We start from the raw sequence: 18,884 nt of genomic DNA, 5'->3' as shown, positions 1-18,884 counted from the left end.
GTGCTCGGTCAGCTCTCTCTAATGAAGTGATGCAGCGACTACACAACCGTCAAAATGACTTCCACAGTCAATCATGAATGATCAATTCATAAAACCGAAACTACAAACAACTTCTATATTGGAAAACTTTCAAACAGCTTTTGTTTTCCTAAAACGTGCATGTACAGTGATGTCTTTTTCCACTCAGGTTATTGCCTTATAACAGGGCAATAATACAGTGATGTTCCCTGAGCTCAGGACCTGCGTGGCATGGGCTTGGATGGGGCTGGGCATTCTGCTTTGATCTGTTCCTGTGGTTTCTGGGAGAGGACAATGGGTGGTCAGAAAGAGAGGAGAACCCTGTTAGAAGTAGGGGCTTGCTCACTTTCCAAAGCCAGACCAGTCATTCGTAATGCAATGGTCCAGCAGGAACGGTCAGCAGGCATGTGTGAGAGCTGTTCCTCGGGTGAGTCTGTCCACGTGTTTTAAACAAGTCTGACCAGCCTTACTGAAGGGAAGATTCAGCAGGGGACAAGCAACGCCGGGCTAGTGGGAATGAGCTCTTCATGAAGCTCAGATTTTTTGACTGTAAACTTATGGTGCCATTTTGCATCATATATTATTGTTGGACATTTTTTCAGATGCTTTTATCCAGAGGCGTTTGGAGAGAACGTGGCCTGGATACAGTCATAGCCGAAGTGCTCTGCTCCAGCTGCATGTTACAAAGGCTGTGTAAGGTTTCTACTGGGATGGTGGAATTCTTCTCTGCCATCACAGAACAGGGTTGCTCTGCATAGCCAAGTCAAACCTGAATGAGTCCAGGCTTTGGAGTTTTACTGCCTCTGCATCATCCCCTGAAATATTTTCTTGTCTGCAGGATGGAGAGCAGACAGGCCATTAAACCCATATTGTTTGCTTAATAGAAGCTAGTAGCAACACCTGAATCAATAATTCAAATTCCTCAAAGACACTGACAAAGTCAGCACTGAAGCACAAACCTATGTGGAGGAGCATTTAAAACTGAGAACAGGGGGCACTTCTTTACCCAGAGGGTTGTGGGAGAGTGGAACAATGTTGCTTCAGCCATGTTGCTGAAGCTGATAGTCTTACTTCCAAGAAGCAGCTGGATGAGATCCTGGGATCAATTAATTAGCTACTGTATACCAAACGGATTAGACGGGTCAAACGCGGATCGTTTGTCACCTACGCGCTGATAAAAAAAACAAACTGAAGGGCATCTCTCGGGCTGGAGTGCGCCTGCAATGCCTCTGTCTGCCACAGGAGGGCGCCGACCCCCCGCTTGCTGCTGACGTGGAGACGGTCCGAGAAGGACGCTTGCGAGTAAATATGGCGGCGCCCACGAGCGAGCAGGGCTGTTCTAGAAGCGGCGGTCTGCCCGGTTCGGGAAACCCGGACAGCAGTCCGGGGTCCAGGGAGGAGGAGGAGGAGGACGGCATCCCGGAGCACGTCACCCAGTATGTGGACAGCGAGATCGGCGGAGACCTGAAGTCCCTGAGGAAAGTGAGGGCCCTGCTGGAGAGCCTGCTGGCGGAAAACCAGCTTCTGGAGGAGCAGGTAGGGCAGCCGGTGGGCGACACGGGTGACGGGGGCTCGGGGTGCGAGGAGGGGGGTGGTGGCAGTCCGTCTGCAGCGCTGTCCGCCCCGAAGAGGATAAAAGGACGGGGCCGGCGCAGGGCATTAATTATAATACGGCCAGCATAAAATGTAGCTCAGCCCGTTATGACTGAGAGACCAGTAACCAGTGGCTGTTTGTTACTGCTGTATGCCCGGGTCGACGCCCCCGGTCCCTGTCGGGTCCTAGTGTAAGAAACAGGTAATTATTAATAACAACAACTCATCATAATGCCGGAGGAGCTGTCGGAATAACCGGGGCGCAGAGCCGACACGGTCGCGCTTTACTGATCCACATTGTAAATGAGGCTCTTCACGCCCGCTATGAGCTGCAGCACAAGGTGGGGAAAAGTGCCTGAAATCGTAATAAGCAGGGAAACGACAGAGAACACGAAGACGTGTTTACAGTCTGTCTCTGAGTCCTGGCACCGCTCACGCCCGCCCGGCCCGCAGACTGGGGTTTGAAGTGTACGAGCCGAGTCTGCAGAGACACACGGACAGTCCACACGCCAGTGTGTGTGTATGAGTGAGAGAGAAGTTTTCTGTGTGTGTTTGCGTCCTCGTTAGCGCTCCGCCGGTGAGCGCTTTGGCACATCGGGGTGCGATTGTCATGCACATCACTTCGGGGACAAAAGAAAACGTCCTTTGCATAAAATCCAGCCGAGACGTGTGAAAGCGCCGCTTTCATTCAGCCCGGCTCTGCCTCTGGCTCTGGCTCTGCCGGGAGTTGTGCCAGATGAGGGGGAGTCTGTGGGGCGATTGCCCGGCGCAAGACCTCATGCGGAGCAGGTGACATCAGTCTGAACGCTGGGTGTGAAGAAGTCCTCGCTCTTCCGACGATGGGTTGAAAATATTGTGATCTCTTTCCCCTGATGAGCTCGGCCCCTGGGCAGCCCTGTTCTGTGCAGGGGGCTCAGTTTCGCACTGAGTGAGTCCATGAATCGGCACAACTCGCACAGGCGCCCAGATTCGCAGAGCTTTGCCGGCCTGAACGATGAGTTACTGCAACAGTAAGCAAGGCATCGATGACCGTAATGTTATTATTGTCATTGCGATTGTGCTCATGACGCGTACACGGGGCTGGCCTGGTCTGCTCTCCTCTGCTGCAGGTGCTGACTGTGTCCAGCTCCGTCCCCCTCCGCATGTCGGCGGCGCTGTCGGCGGCGGAGCAGGCCCAGGCCTCGCTGCGCCAACTGCTCTGCAGAGAGAGGGCGCTGTCCAACACGCTACACCAGCACCTGCAGGGGGCGCAGTGCTGGGCCGACCGGCTGGGGCCGCCCCTGGGGACGCTGGACCTCACTGCCAGGCACCTGAGCTACCTGAGGTGTCTGGGCCGCATCGAGGAGCTCAGGTGAGCAGGGGTGAGGCAGGGAGAGGGAGGGGCAGGAGCACAAGAGCACAGTACTGCACAGCTTGAACCACCCCAGTCACCAGGGCACACACAATCATAGCACGCACTGGCCTGCTGCTGGACCCTAGAGAGAGAGACGGCACACACACACACCGGCCTGCTGCTGGATCCTAGAGAGAGAGACCGTACACACACACACACACACACACACACACACACACAATCACAGCACCGGCCAGCTGCTGGACCCTAGAGAGAGAGACGACACACACACACACACACACACACACACACTGGCCTGCTGCCAGATCCTAGAGAGGGAGACAGTACACACACACACACCCACTGGCCTGCTGCTGGACCCTAGAGAGAGAGACAGCACACACACACACTGGCCAGATTACAACAGATGACAATTGCTTGCCGGGTCTGCCTGTGTCCACACGCACACGCACATGAACACGCACAAGCTGCCGGACCCTAGAGAGAGAGAGACAGCACACACACATGCACTGGCCTGCTGCTGGACCCTAGAGAGAGAGACACAGCACACACACACTGGCCAGCTGCTGGACCCTAGAGAGAGAGACAGCACACACACACTGGCCAGCTGCTGGAGCTTAGACAGAGACACAGCACACACACACTGGCCAGCTGCTGGACCCTAGACAGAGACACAGCACACACACACTGGCCAGCTGCTGGATCTTAGACAGAGACACAGCACACACACACTGGCCAGCTGCTGGACCCTAGACAGAGACACAGACAAACCTGGCTGCCCACTGAGGACAGGCTCTTTGACTACATCCTGGCCATAGAAACTGGACAGAGGCAGACCTGGCTGTCCGCAGAGAACAGTTCACTGACCACAGCCTGGACATAAAAAACTGGACACAGGCAGACCCGGCGAGCAGTTGTCATCTGCTGTAATGTAATGCTGTAATTCGCCTGTCCTGGATGGATGGATTATGGGGAGAAGAGGGAGGTAAGGGGCTGTTTCTCCCTGCCCCTCCCTGTCTCTCCACACTCTCCATTCTCCTCGGAGGCCTGTCACAGCAGGGCCTGCTGAGCAGGAGGAGCTGCATGTGTGCACGTGCCTTGGGTTGGTCTCTGACCTGTCTTTCCCCCTCCCCAGCGACAGTATCCAGCAGTACCTGATAACCAGCAGTGTGCAGGAGGCAGCCAAGGCTCTGGGACAGATGGCCAGCCTGGACCTGGGCCTGCTGGAGTCTGACTGCTCTCACCTGCGTGGCTTCCTGAGGGACACCCTGCGCTTCTGGCACAAGATCCTCAAGGACAGGCTGTCCAGGTCAGAACCGGGCCTGAACCGAGCTCCAGTGGGTCTAAACCGAGCTCCAGTGGGCAGGGACTGGGGGCTCCAGTGGGCGGGGACTGGGGGCTCCAGTGGGTCTGTACTGACCTCCAGTGGGTGGGGACTGGGGGCTCCAGTGGTTCTGTGGTTTCCATATACAATTTCTTGGATTAGGAATTTGTCTTTCACATACCCCAGCTTGCTCTCCATGAGACACACAGACAGGGAGAGAAGCTTGGGGTCAGAGCGCAGGGTCAGCCTAAAGTCGTACTAAATTTGGAAATTGCACTTGATGCTGGAGTTGACGCCTCTGCTCTTGCTGTGTTATTATTGTCATTATTCTTGTTGTTGTTGTCTTCTGTCTCCAGTGACTTTGAGGAGGTCCTGACTCAGCTGCACTGGCCGTTCGTGTCTCCCCCCAGCCCGCTGCAGACGCCCCCCGCCAACTCCTCCGAGCTGCACAGCCAGCTGGAGCAGCTCTTCACTCAGCTCCTGTCCCTGCAGACCTCGTATCCTTTACCTGGAGAGTCACCCCGAGACACCAACACCCCATGTGTGCTAAAGACCTGGCGCCCCGAGACTCTAACACACCCTGTGTGTGCTAGAAACCCAGCGAGATACCCCAAGATTGTAACACACCCCGAGATTCTACCACCCATATGTGCTAAAGACCTGATGAGGCACCCCAAGACTAGGCGAGGCACCCCGAGACTTGAACACAACCCAGGACTCTAACACACACTTACACATGCACACTGACGCTGACACACCGACACACTAACACACACTTGCACACTGACACACTGACGCACACTGACACACTAACACACACTTGCACACTGACGCTTACACACTGACACACTTGCACATTGATGCTAACACACGCTAACACACACGCACACACTGAAGCTGAGATACTGACACTCTATCCCTGCTCCACTTCCTCCTCGCTCCTCGCTCTGGCCTGCTGGCTCTCTCCCGGTTCTGCTCCCTAACCTCTGTCTCCAGGGACGATCTCATCTCCGAGCCCAGGCGGCTGCCCCCCCGGTTCGACCTGCCCCCGGCCGCCCCCCTGCCTCTGCCCATCCAGATCATGCTGCTGCCCCTCAGCAAGAGGTTCCGGTACCACTTCACCGGGAACCGGCAGACCAACACCCCCAACAAGGTCAGACGGGCTGATCCGCGGCCTCCTGCTTCCCGGGTTAGGAATCCAGGAACGGGAGGGCCAGCGGAGAGGTCCTCTCCCGCCGTCCTCCGCTCCAGTCCGAGGAGCTGAAGTCCCTCTGTGGGTCAGAAAGGCCAGAATCATGTCCACATGCTGAACCAGCTCTGGCTTACAGTATGCACTGTACAATCAGGAGAATCACTTCCCCTGCATTCACGTCGGACGTTTTCCCTGTATATCTGTAGGAGCTGGCTGGCAGCTGTTAAAGAGGAACAGCTATGTCCTTTCACAAGTTTTGAACTTGACATTTTGTAGCATCTGTGTGCTGAAACTTTGCATCCTCTTACTTGACAAGTCCCGCCAGGCTTTTAGATCAGAAAGGGCAGCACACCTAACACAGACCCCAGAGGCACTCCACTAATTAAAACTTTTTGGCTTAAGAGTCTTTTTTTATCAGTAGTCTGTTTTCCTTCAGATATTTTCTTTTAAATGAAGCTTTATTGTCCAAACTCTGAGCTAGATTTTTGACCACAGCTCTCAGTTTCCAGGATGATTTATGACCTATCACCCCATGCCTGCCTCTGGTGGTGGCCGAAAGGTCACAGGGTACAGAAGGGGAAAAGGAGGTTTTCTTGGACTAGTGGGCTGAATTTCAGTGACAGGGTGGAGAACTCAGCTATCTCGAAGAGTCACTACTCCTCTAAGAGCATTATGGTTCCAAGGAGGCCACTTATCGCGTAGCTGATAATGAAGAAGTCCACTGCTGACTCTCTTAGTGCTTAACGAAATGTGCTTGAGGAGGGACCTTCCCTCTGCACGTAAATCCTGAATGAGATCAGAGTATGTGCTCGTGCAGGTGCAGTGCGTGCCATACGAGAGCGTAACGCCTGCTCCCTCTGTCTCTCTCCTTCTGCCTCCAGCCAGAGTGGTACCTGACCCAGGTTCTGATGTGGATGGGAAATCACTCTGCCTTCATGGAAGAGAAGATCCAGCCCATCCTGGACCGGGATGGAGCCCGGATCAATGCCCGGGTACGGCCGACTCCCAGACCTGCTCCTGAGCAGGCTGGGGCTCCATTCGAGCATACAGCCCAGCCAGACCAGGGGCCTACTGAAAGACAGTCAGTGCAAACTGCCAGGGAACAGAGCTGTGAGAGACAATCAGTAGCCTGTCCCCGTGAGGCCGTGCGGCGAGCGTCATGGCGCCCTCTCCGTCTCCTCCTGCCAGGTGGAGCTCTGTCGCGGCCTCCTCTCGCTGGCCCTGGAGAAGCTGGCTGCCGACGCCCCCCGCCTCCTGTTTGACGACGCCCTCTTCTGCCACCTGGTGGACGAGGTCCTGCAGTTCGAGCGCGAGCTGCGCGGCACGCACGCCTACCCCAGCACGCTGCCCGGCGCCCTGCACATCCTGCTGGACGACGCCGTCTTCCAGAAGTGGCTGAGCGTGGAGAAGAAACGTCAGTGGTGTCTGGGGGAGGGGGGGTTTGCGGGGGATTGAAAGTGTTCCTAGCGGCGAGTTGGAAGTTTGGGGGGTCCTGACACATGGGGCGCTGCTGTGCTTGTGGTCTGACAGTGGCCGTGGAGAAGGTGGACGCCCTGCTGTCCGCAGAGGGGGCCTGGTCCTCCCAGTACAGGGACATCGCCGACCTGGACGAGCTGAAGGTGCCCGACTGCGCCGAGACGTTCATGACCCTCCTGCTGGTCATCACAGGTACCCTCTGCCTGCTACAGCGTCCGCGTGATCCCCTCACAGACCCCCCTCGCATCCCCCTCGCGTCCCCCCTCACAGACCCCCTTGCGTCGCCCTTCTCCCGGCAGACCGGTACCGCTCCCTGCCCTCCCCGCGGGCCCGGCTCAGTTTCCTGGCCCTGCAGAAGGAGCTGGTGGACGACTTCCGGATCCGGCTGACCCAGGTGATGAAGGAGGAGAGCCGGTGCCCGCTGGGGCCCCGCTACTGCGCCATCCTCAACGCCGCCAACTACGTGAGCGCCGTGCTGGCCGACTGGGCGGACAATGTGGTGAGACCGGCCCCGCCGCTGAGGGACACTCACCGCACGTGACAGAGCAGGGAGGCTTAGGACAGGCTTGCGCGCGATCTGCTGCTCAAAGTCACAGAGCTCTCCAGCCATTTTCTAAACGCCTCCTCCAGGACAGGGCCTATCCCAGCATGCAGCGGGCACAGGGCAGGATACACCCTGGGCAGGACACCAGTCCATCACAGGACACACACAGACTCAGACACACACACACTCACTCCAGGGCCAGTTTTGACAGCAGCCAGTTAACCTGCCAGCATGTCTTTGCACTGTGGGAAGAAACCAGAGCACACTGGGAGAACATACAAACTCCACACGGACAGCACCTCAAGTCAGGAATCGAACCAGGGGCCTGATCACTGCAGGGCAGCAATGCTGAGCACTGCGCCACCAGTCCGCCCAGTTCGCTGGGGGGGCTCGCCTGGCCTGGCCCACCCTGCGGCAGCGTTGCTCAAGCCCTTTCTCTGTTGCTCAGTTCTTCCTCCAGCTCCAGCAGGCGGCCGTGGACATGGGGGAGGAGGTGCTGGGGAACCTGGGCGTCACGGAGACGGGGCGGCTGGCGTCCCTGGAGGGCTCGGTGTTCGAGGGGCTGCTGGGCCTGCTGGACCGGCTGCGCGGGGACATGCTGGGCCGCCTGCTGGACGCCGTCCTGAGAGACGTCAAGGACAAGGCCCAGCCCTACTGCCGCGAGAAGTGAGTGCTGGCGGGCGGAGACGAGACCCGACGCCGCCAAATCTGAATCGGCCAAAAAAAACAAACGGAGATAAAACGGGCTCTGTCTCCTGTTCGATAGCTGGTAGCTGATTGATCTGACTGTCTCATCCAGCTGTTTGATTGAGGGACCCGGCCACATGGCTGGGTGGCTTGTTCCACCCTCCCACCGCCCTTTGGGTAAAGAAGTGCCTCTGCTATAGAATAAACTGCAGGCTGACTCTGTCAGTGCCTTTGAGGATTGTGAAGACTTGTACTGGATCCTCTCGTAGTCTTTGCTGTCTAAGAATACAAAGTTTTAGTTCCACCAGGTTGTCAGTGTACGACGTTCCTCTAAGCCCTAGGGTATTTCTGCTGTATACTGTATCAAAATATAAATTGTAATGTATTGTCAAAAATCACTGCAAAGAGCACGTTTTGGAAACGATTAATGGAATTGGCGAAGAGTGGACAAGGTCTACCTTCAGTCTCGAGATAGTACCCCGGCCCGTTGAAGCCAGTGAATTGGTGGGACTGCAGGAGGTGCGTCTTGCCGAGGGGAGTCTGGGTGTCCCAGCTGCTTGAGGGAAGGATGGGATAGGGCTGACCTTCAACCCCGGACGCTGGCCGACAGTCTTCTCAGGCTGCACAGACAGACCTGCTGAAACGTGTCTGAATGTACATTATTGGGCAGATCGGGGAAGAGCAATCTTATACAGCCAGCCAGACCTTGACAGAACGGGCAGGGGTGCGCCAAAGAGCTTCGTGCCAAACCCAGCCTCTTCATCGGGTTCTGTCCATTTTTATTTGGGGGGAAATTGGAATATGGGATTGACTGCCCCTGGCTTTCTGGATACCGAGCTTGAGGGGAGAGAAGAACCCACCATCAGCTGAGAAACCTGCAGAAATGGCCGAAGCTGGGGAATTCATTAACTACTAGCAAGCTAATGAGTGAGATGGGCTACAGCTACAGCTTCCCATCCAGTCTGAGCCGTGTGTCTGGGGCTCTGTGAGTGTTGACGCGTGACCGTCTGTCTGCAGGTGGCTGTCCCTACCCTCCCAGGCGGACCAGGCCACCATGTCTCTGTCCAGCTCCGCGTGTCCCATGATGCTGTGCCTGCGCGACCGGCTGCTCCAGCTGCAGCAGCTGCTGTGCGTGCCTCTGTTCCAGAGCTGCTGGCAGGGGCTGGCGGAGCGGCTGGACCTCTTCATCTACCAGGAGGTGAGAGAGGGAGGTGACCAACCGATCGCCCTCCCGCCCCTGTCCGAATGCGCTCCTCTGAGCCCCTGTCTGCCCGTGTGGACACTGTCAGTGTTTGGTCCTCTGTCTGTTTAAGGGTACTTTGTTTTTTTTATGACTGTCAAACCATTTTAGATGCATTCATTGCTCTTGTTTTTTATTGACATTGTCAATCTCTTCTCCTGTCTCCCAGGTGATCCTGTCCAGTCACTTCAACGAGGGCGGGGCAGCTCAGCTGCAGTTCGACATGACCCGGAACCTCTTCCCTCTATTCGGTCACTACTGCAAGAGACCCGAGAACTTCTTCAAGCAGTGAGTCTCCACAGCACGCTGGCCAGCTCTTGCTATCAGACAGGCTCACTCTCTGTTCCCCAGGTTGGGACACGAGATCACATTCTGGGCTGCAGCTCAATCGAGTTTCCTTCCCCAGCAGGACTGGAAGTTGTTCTGATTCTGGCAGGATTGGAAATTCTGGGATTGGATTTGTTATTTCAGGGAAGAATGTTAGTCTGATTTCTGAGTATTTCTCACGGTGCGGCAGAAAGTGCATCAATGTCTCTGTTTCTCCCTGCTGGCAGTGGGAGTATAGCCTGTCCTCTCTGGGCAGTCTGGTCTGTCTGTGTCCAGTTTCTATGTCCAGGCTGTGGTCACTGAGCCTGTCCTCTCTGGGCAGCCAGGTCTGTGTCCAGTTTCTATGGCCAGGCTGTGGTCACTGAGCCTGTCCTCTCTGGGCAGCCAGGTCTGTGTCCAGTTTCTGTGGCCAGGCTGTAGTCACTGAGCCTGTCCTCTCTGGGCAGTCAGGTCTGTCTGTGTCCAGTTTCTATGGCCAAGCTGTGGTCACTGAGCTGTGATGGTCTGTTCCTCTTTGCTGTTTCTTACTCTGGTCAGATTTTGAGTATCTCTCTTTGTCAGTGTCTCTCTCTGTGTGAAGGAGGCCTGTCTCGTGCTGTCTCTCTGTCTCTCTCAGTGTGAGGAGGCCTGTCTCGTGCTGTCTCTCTCTCAGTGTGTCTCTCTGTCTCTCTCAGTGTGAAGGAGGCCTGTCTCGTGCTGTCTCTCTCTCAGTGTGTCTCTCTGTCTCTCTCTGTGTGAAGGAGGCCTGTCTCGTGCTGTCTCTCTCAGTGTGTCTCTCTGTCTCTCTCAGTGTGAAGGAGGCCTGTCTCGTGCTGTCTCTCTCTCAGTGTGTTTCTCTGTCTCTCTCTGTGTGAAGGAGGCCTGTCTCGTGCTGTCTCTCTCAGTGTGTCTCTCTGTCTCTCTCTGTGTGAAGGAGGCCTGTCTCGTGCTGTCTCTCTGTCTCTCTCAGTGTGAGGAGGCCTGTCTCGTGCTGTCTCTCTCTCAGTGTGTCTCTCTGTCTCTCTCAGTGTGAAGGAGGCCTGTCTCGTGCTGTCTCTCTCTCAGTGTGTCTCTCTGTCTCTCTCTGTGTGAAGGAGGCCTGTCTCGTGCTGTCTCTCTCAGTGTGTCTCTCTGTCTCTCTCAGTGTGAAGGAGGCCTGTCTCGTGCTGTCTCTCTCTCAGTGTGTTTCTATGTTTCTCTCTGTGTGAAGGAGGCCTGTCTCGTGCTGTCTCTCTCAGTGTGTCTCTCTGTCTCTCTCAGTGTGAAGGAGGCCTGTATCGTGCTGTCTCTCAGTGTCGGCTCAGCTCTGCTCCTGCGGGACGTCCTGCAGCAGGGGGACAGTGGCTCGGACGTGACCTCTGACCCCTCACAGCCATCACCCGTTGCAGCGCTGAACGAGCTGGGCATCTACAAGCTCTCGCCGGGCGACGTGCTCATCCTGCTCAGCCTGCGGGCACACTGGCCCGGGCAGTAACCGTGCCGCGGCGGAGGAGACTGCCCCCGTGTGGTCGTGCTGTAATGGCACAGCCCTGATGAGACCTCGACTGCGCTGTGCAGACGGGTACAACACTAACTGGACCGAGCTGCGGAAAGCATTCCCGGAAAGTGTGGAAAACGGGCAGAGCCACCTGCAAAGAAAACTGGATTTCCAGGCCCGGGAAGCCAAGGGAAGAGAAGATTGACTGAGGTGTACTGTGGTTTGCTGGGCGGTGGGTGGGGGGGGGGTAAAAAGGTTTTAGCGTTCTAATTGAACTGCTAAACCAATTAAATTAAATGGCGCCCATGTAACATTATGGCTACATGATTAACCAGGATTTACATAATAAACCCTCCAGATGAGGAAAACTGGGAACTTGCCCTTGACGATTTATTAGAACTCTGTTCTGCACAGCACCCGCTGGACTGAGGCGCAGATCGGAGCCACGCTGGGGTGGCAGTGACCGCAGCACCTCAATTCTCCCGCCTGCTTCATAGTCTTGAACACATCACACTGCTGAAACCGAAAAAACCCCAACAGCAAACAGGTAGCAAGCCTGAACTACACAACACCTGTCTCTGGTTAATAGGTGCAGCTGTGAGCTGTGAGGTCTGAAATAACCTAAACCTCATTGCCATCCCTGCACTGCCCTCCCACACTGGAGCGCCAGCTGGAGCAGCACACCAGTGGGACAGCAGCCCCGAACTGCTGCCGACTGGCTGGAGCCCCAGTGCAGGACAAGCCCAGTGGCTAGACCCACGGTCTCCTGTGGTTATGATTGTGTTCACAGCAGTCCGGCTACAGCCCTGGAGTTCCAACGGCAAGTTTGAACACTTTGCACCGAAAAATGTGTACTCGCCCGTTTTGTCATTTCCGATGCTCAGCGTTATGGTGGTGTGGTCAGAATGCGTCTGAGATCAGGCGGCCAGCGGGTGCTCGCTGTGGAGACTGCAGCGGAGAGGACAGCGATCTGCGGGGTGTTTCTGAAAAGCACCAGGAGACTTAGAGCTCGGTTACTAACCTGCCCAAGTCGTGCTGCAACAACTTAGACAGACAGAATCATGTCAGATTTCTAAGAGAATCTGAGCAACCATAAAACTACTGTCATTGGTCTTAACCAGTCATGGCCTCCTAATAATCCCCATCTGTGAACTGGCTTCATCACTCTGCTCTCCTCCCCACTGAGAGCTGGTGTGTGGGGAGAGTACTGGTGCACTATGGCTGCCGTCACATCATCCAGGTGGGGGCTACACACTGGTGGTGGTGGAGGGGATCCCCATTACCTGTAAAGAGCTTTGAGTGGAGTGTCCAGAAAAAATAGCTATATAAGTGGAGGGAATTATTATCATTTTTGCTTTTTTGATTTCTCCCCTTTCTCACTTTTGGTCTGACCTTTGCTTGACCTGAAATACTTATTTAAAAACACAAGGATGAGTACAAATGATATTCTATTTAATTTGGTTGCGAAGCTGTTTCTTGAAAGACACCGGGGTATCAGCATTGCTAACATAAAGGCATTTATCCCTTTACAATGATGTCCCATTTTATGTAATTACCATTTTTTAAAGTGAATATTACTCATCAAACATTGAAGGCACAAACCAAACACTCTTATGGGGGAAAGAAGTTAAAGATCAGCAAAATCTGCCCAGAAAATCCTAGCTAGAACCTGTTGATTTCACAAGTATTCACCCTCCTGAGTGGATACTGGGAGGAAGCGCCTTTCACAGCTATCAGAGCTGCAGGTCTTCTTGGTTATCAGGGTAAATATCCCTGCCCTCGCTCCCGGGGTCACGGGTCAAGGGTCACTGTAGGGAGGCACTGTTTTGAGAAACCCTTGCTGCTTTTTCCCCTGGTCATTTTGTCCAATAGCAGAAGAGAAAGGTTGGAGAAGTCTGCAGCCCTAGCAACCAGGAGGAGTGACGGCTCTGTGTCCTGTTCAGCAGGGCCATTAGGAGATAAAAGGAATCTCTTCACCCATTAGAGCTCCTGTGTCACAGTGAACGAGCTGCCCAGTGGAGTCTCTGTGCTCCAGACAGCCAGGCTGATACCACTCAATTACCTGCCTCTGTCTCCCGGAGACTCCCGGTGCGTCCTGAGCCTCCGAGTGTCCCGGTGCATCCTGAGCCTCCGAGTGTCCCGGTGCGTCCTGAGCCCCCAGGTCTCTGGGTGTCTGAGCCCCTGAGTCTCCCAGTGCGTCCTGAGCCTCCGAGTGTCCTGGTGCGTCCTGAGCCCCCAGGTCTCCCGGTGCGTCCTGAGCCTCCAAGTGTCCCAGTGCGTCCTGAGCCCCCAGGTCTCCCGGTGCATCCTGAGCCTCCGAGTGTCCCGGTGCGTCCTGAGCCCCCAGGTCTCTGGGTGTCTGAGCCCCTGAGTCTCCCAGTGCGTCCTGAGCCTCCGAGTGTCCTGGTGCGTCCTGAGCCCCCAGGTCTCCCGGTGCGTCCTGAGCCTCCAAGTGTCCCAGTGCGTCCTGAGCCCCCAGGTCTCCCGGTGCATCCTGAGCCTCCGAGTGTCCCGGTGCGTCCTGAGCCCCCAGGTCTCTGGGTGTCTGAGCCCCTGAGTCTCCCAGTGCGTCCTGAGCCTCCGAGTGTCCTGGTGCGTCCTGAGCCCCCAGGTCTCCCGGTGCGTCCTGAGCCTCCAAGTGTCCCAGTGCGTCCTGAGCCCCCAGGTCTCCCGGTCTCCTGTGCCCTGAACTCATCACACAGCAGAGACACTCAGGCACTGAGGCATCTCCTGACTTCATGACAAGAAGGGGGTTTACCCTGCCTCTGCTGAGATTCTGCCTCAGTGTGAGGACAAACTTTGAAATATCCCAAAAGGACTGGTTCCGTGAGTAAAAAAACTCTGCTTGTATTGGCGCAATGCTCTGTCCAGTGTCCAGTTGTGTCCCTGTGTCTGCTTGCTATGCTCCGTGTGAAGCAGTTTTTTGCTCGATTTTCTTTATGGCTTAACCTTAATGAAATAAGACGGCAATCAGGTTGAGTAAGTGATCTAGAGCTGTGAATTCCCTGTGGGAATTCTAGTCCAGCACCGGATAAAGCCGACTGGTCCCACGGCTCGCCTGTGCTACAAGCCTGTGAACTTGCCTGCTGGTCTAATGATAATATACTGTACCTTATAGCTCCATAGCCAGTGAAGGAAATTCCCTTTGTTCTTCCGAGAGATACACTAAGTACAAAGGAAGCAAAATTTAAGCTTATAAGCAGAAAACTTTTAGTAAAGGATAAATGAAGAAAATGGCTAGAAAGACCAGTTTTACATCAAGCTACAGCTTGTGTCCAGCAGCCTCTGTTGGTGGTACCGACTGGCTCCTAATAACCGGACAGGCCTTTTTAACATCCTCACACGGAAATGGGCTCCACACAGATGTGAAAATCAGAGTACTCCTCCCGTCCTTACGTAGAGTTCTAACGAGACTTCGGGAGGGATGAAGCCTGAGGAACAGTGAGTCTGTCTCCCAATAATGCTCCTTCTGTCTACATCTACTTTTATTTTTTGTTTTGTTTCATGTGATTTTCATTATTTTATTTGCTTTGGCAACACTGATTGTACCCATCGGTCATGCTGATAAAGCACCTGGAATTGAAGGCGGCCGAATTAACGAAGTTCGCCTGGCTCAACTCGCACCTAAATCCTGACGTAATCCTGTAGTGTCAGTGCACATTTAACCACACGTCACCCTCTCCTTCTCCACCTCCCTTTCCTGGTCGCCCTTTCACCAGCCATATTGGATCCAAGCGAAACATGGCCTCTAAAGCATAAGGAATGCTGGAGTTTCTCCCCGCGGTGTCCGGAGACCCTGTGTGTGTTTCTGGCTCTGGTCAGAATACAGGGAGTTGTAGAAGGACATGTGAAACTGAGAACGGGTGGGAGTGTGGAACAAGCCACCCAGCCATGTGATATTCTGGCTTCTTTCAGAAAACAGCAGGATGAGATCTTGGGATCAACTATTAGCTAACAAACCGACTGGAGGGGCCGACTCTTGCTTTTAAATAATAATAATAGCAGCAACCTTCTTTTTTAGAAGAGCTTATGTTCATCTGGTTCTGTGTCTGCCCCTACCCTAATAGTAACTGTGCAATTCTGCTGGCTCCTCTTTTTGTGGTTTTTTTTTCTGTAAAACCCTTTGAGAAGACACTTTTAAAGGTGATATACTGTATAAAATAAAGAATAATAATAATAAAGCCTCTTCCTATGACCATCTGTTCTTACATTCGTATGCAGCAGAGCCTTTCCCTGAAGAATCCCTGTTATCGTTTTCTTGGCCTTTCTTGGGCTCCTCACACTGTCTGGAAATCGGTCCCAGTCTGCTGGGAGAGTACAGAGGCACTGGAGTGGGGCTGGCCAGCGTGTGGGGGAGACAGCAGACAGGTAGGCAGGTAGCCTGGGGGCAGACAGCCCGTGAGGAATCCACACAGACTGGCGGATCACACCTGTCTCCCGGAGGGCTGCTGAGAGTTAGCACTCCTGCATTGCTACACCTCAGGTCCCATAAACCCTCCTGTCTTTCACTCGGTCTGGAGGAGTGGTGAAAACAGCACCCCTATGATCCGTTTATTGAAGTGAATCGCAAATTCTTCAAACAGCTTGAATGTTTACTTACTTGACTTTATTGTCGCAGATGGAAGATTTGCTTTGCAGGCAGATAAAATACTTAAGGCAAAACACAGTCCACACTTCATTTACACTGTAGCTTGATGGATTCCACAACAGGGATCCAGCAACAAATAAGTTACTTATATGATGAGAAAGAAAGATAAATAAAGTCAAATGTTTGGTCTTTGACATTGCTCACAGAGTGTCTGTATGGTCTTGTTCTGTAAATGGAGATTTACTGAGAAGACTTTAATACAGAGAGTTGTGCGTAGGATTACAGTCCAGGACTGCAGGTCCTGGGGCCATATTCTGTTGTAGTCTTGGGAAAACAGCAACATGGTTTGCTTTCCGTGTTCCTCAGTACTGGGACACACTGGTGCAGCTCCGATGTGTTAGTGCCAGTGCTCTCTGTGCTGTGTGTGCCCCGAATACACAATGCCTGAACTCCCTCAAAAGACAAGAAGGTTTTTTACAAGCAGTTAAGGATCAGGTGAACATATTAGAGAAGCTGCTTCAGCTTATCCTATTCCCACCTTTGCTCTGTTTTGCTCCTTGGTGCTTAGCAGAATTGTGGCGTGGTGCTGTCAGCTTCTAGATCCTGTGAGCTTAGCCCAGGGCATAAAAGAGCTAGCACAACTTTGGATTGTCCAGCTGCTTTTTGGACTGTGTTTAATTTGCCTTTGCTTTATTGATCGTGTGCAGAGCTTTTCTGTCTGGAAGGTGGTGGGGGTGGACAGTAGAGTTCGTTTGGAAACCAGGGCACAGGTGGGTGAGGGTGCCATGCTGTGCTGTACCATGTTATGCAATACCAGTTCAGGTGGGGAGCTGCGTCAGCATGCGTAGGCTGCAGAGGAACAAGTAATAGGTTTATTCCATGCTGAAAAAAAGAAGAAAGAGAACACAACGTTTCGTCCGTGGAACCTTATTCAGGTGTGAGCACCTGAAGAACCTGAAGAGCCTTCCTCACACCTGAAGAAGGCTCCACGGCCGAAACCGTTTTTTTTTTCAGCATGGAATAAACCTACTACTTGTTCCCATGCTATGCAATGCTATATTCGGGGCCTGCCATGCTATGCCATTCAGTGCTGTGTGCTGTGCTGTTCCATGCAGTGCCATGAAGTGCCGTGCTCTGCCATGCTGCTACAGCCCCTGCGGCTGCAGATCAAGAACTGCCTCCCATTAACAAGACAAACAAAGCCCTGAGGGAGACAATCAACAGGGAAAACAAAGCCGGGGAGGAGGGGGGGGGGGGTGTCAGATCCCCTCCATTGTTTTGACAAATTTGTCTCCTGTCCAGAGAAGGGCTCTCCTGTCTCGGCCGGGTAAGAGCCAGGCTGGCAGCTCCGCTGATCCCTGTCTCCTCCCCACAGACACGTTAAGCACTAAAGGATGTTGGCCGTCTGGCTGCGCAGGTCAGCCCCAGACAGCACGGGCTCCTGTGATCATCTCCACTGAGCAGCGCAGCCCCTGCCAGGGCCGCAGAGCGCCAGACAGACATCTGGGGACGCAGCCTGGAGCTAAAGGAAGACTGTTGATAGAACAAGTTTATTTTTCCTGTGTTTCGGGGAAGACTTTGAAGAACACCCAGTGATCAGAGAACCTGTCAATGGGTGTTGTGGCTGAGAGGGAAACTGCTGTGATCTGACACCAGGAAAGCACAGAGCTAACCGTTCTGTAACTGAAGGCCCTGAAAGCCTGAAAAAACGTCTTCCGTCGTATTTCCCTGCACGGTCTGCAAATCAGAGCTGGTTTTATTTCTGCCTTTTCCCTCTAGATCTGCTGGGCCGAACCCTCAGTGCAGGAGAGGCTTTTACGATGTAGAACAGTGAGCTTTACTGGGGGAGCTCATCCGAGGAGGAGGTGACCCCCCAATCTAATGAGGTTGGATAACCCCCAGGCAATGAGGACCAGGGGGCTAGAGCGAGGCCAGGGCGTGGCTGAGGCAGGGAAGAGAAAACGAAACACAGAAAGGCCAGACTGGGAGAGGTTAGAGGTTGACCTCCCGCCCCCCCCAACATTCATTTAAACCTTCGGATGAGAAGAAAAACTGAGGTCCTGACTCAGCGGTTTCTTGAAAAGAGTAGTGGTGTTATCCCAGTGTCCTGGCCAAATTTCCCATTGACTTTTACCAGTTATGGCCTCCTAAAAATCCCCATCGCTGAATTGGCTTCATCACTGGGGTGTGGTGAGCGTACTGGATCACTATGGCTGCCGTCACATCATCCAGGTGGGGCTGCACACTGGTGGTGGTGGAGGGGAGCCCCCATTACCTGTAAAGAGCTTTGAGTGGAGTGTCCAGAAGAGCGCTATATAAGTGTAAGAAATTAATATTATTATAATTATTAACTCCATTACCAAGCATTTTTAAGAACAGCATTGTCACGGCCGGCTGCGTGTGTTTTATGACGCTTGGCTGTCGAACAGCACGATCACTCTCCGTGCTGGCGTGAGGGAGACCAGGTGAGTGGGGTGGACTGATCACCCCCAGAAAACTCAATCCAGTTCAAAATGCTTTATTTATCCCCAGGGGGGACAAAAAGCCACTGTATCTCATTTGACCACAGCCTCAGTGAGCACGTCTCAGTCTCCTGCATGGCGACGCAGTGCGCTCTGTCAGCAGGCCCTGCAGGCCCTGGCTTGCCAGCAAGAGGTTGGTGTTGTTCTTGCTGGAAAAGACAGACAGGAAGTAACGTCCTTCAAATCATTGTTGTCCCTAATCCTGGAAGGGTTTCCCCAAAAGCCCAATATGCAGGGATTAGACTCGCGTTATCAGCACTTTAATTCTGGATAAGACCCTAATACACAATAAAGGGCTTCAGATCAGATACTGTATATCAGGAATAACATGTTGTATCTAATCTGTTGGGTGGGCCTTCAGTTCCTGCCTGCAGAGTGTTGTTTGCAAGGTGGACGGGTCTGCAGCTGGGTGATTCTCTTTTTGAACATCTGGAACACTTGCCCACAGACTTGGGCATTTCAGGGAGAAAAGGCGCTTAACTGTGTGACAGTGAAAGGCAGGTCTATCAACACACAATAGACAACAGCTGGAGTCTCATTCACAAGGTGATAGGTAGCAGATT

The 18,884-nt window shown here is 53.8% G+C and overlaps 1 protein-coding gene across 1 annotated transcript; it reads left to right on the top strand.

The window, feature by feature from the left end:
- The first annotated feature begins 1,290 nt into the window (after positions 1-1,290).
- On the top strand, positions 1,291-11,581 carry rint1 (RAD50 interactor 1). Its single transcript, XM_088923597.1, has 13 exons — positions 1,291-1,554; positions 2,721-2,962; positions 4,101-4,274; positions 4,646-4,786; positions 5,286-5,442; positions 6,363-6,473; positions 6,670-6,895; positions 7,012-7,149; positions 7,257-7,456; positions 7,950-8,167; positions 9,206-9,386; positions 9,598-9,716; positions 10,995-11,581. Exons 1-13 carry the CDS (start codon positions 1,327-1,329, stop codon positions 11,206-11,208), a joined length of 2,349 nt encoding a protein of 782 aa, XP_088779723.1. The 5' UTR covers positions 1,291-1,326; the 3' UTR covers positions 11,209-11,581.
- Positions 11,582-18,884: the final 7,303 nt, after the last annotated feature.

Source organism: Atractosteus spatula, chromosome 8 (assembly GCF_055471065.1).
Source record: "Atractosteus spatula isolate fAtrSpa1 chromosome 8, fAtrSpa1.hap1, whole genome shotgun sequence".
Classification (NCBI taxonomy): Eukaryota; Metazoa; Chordata; class Actinopteri; order Semionotiformes; family Lepisosteidae; genus Atractosteus; species Atractosteus spatula.
This window is presented reverse-complemented; position numbering and strand designations above follow the sequence as displayed.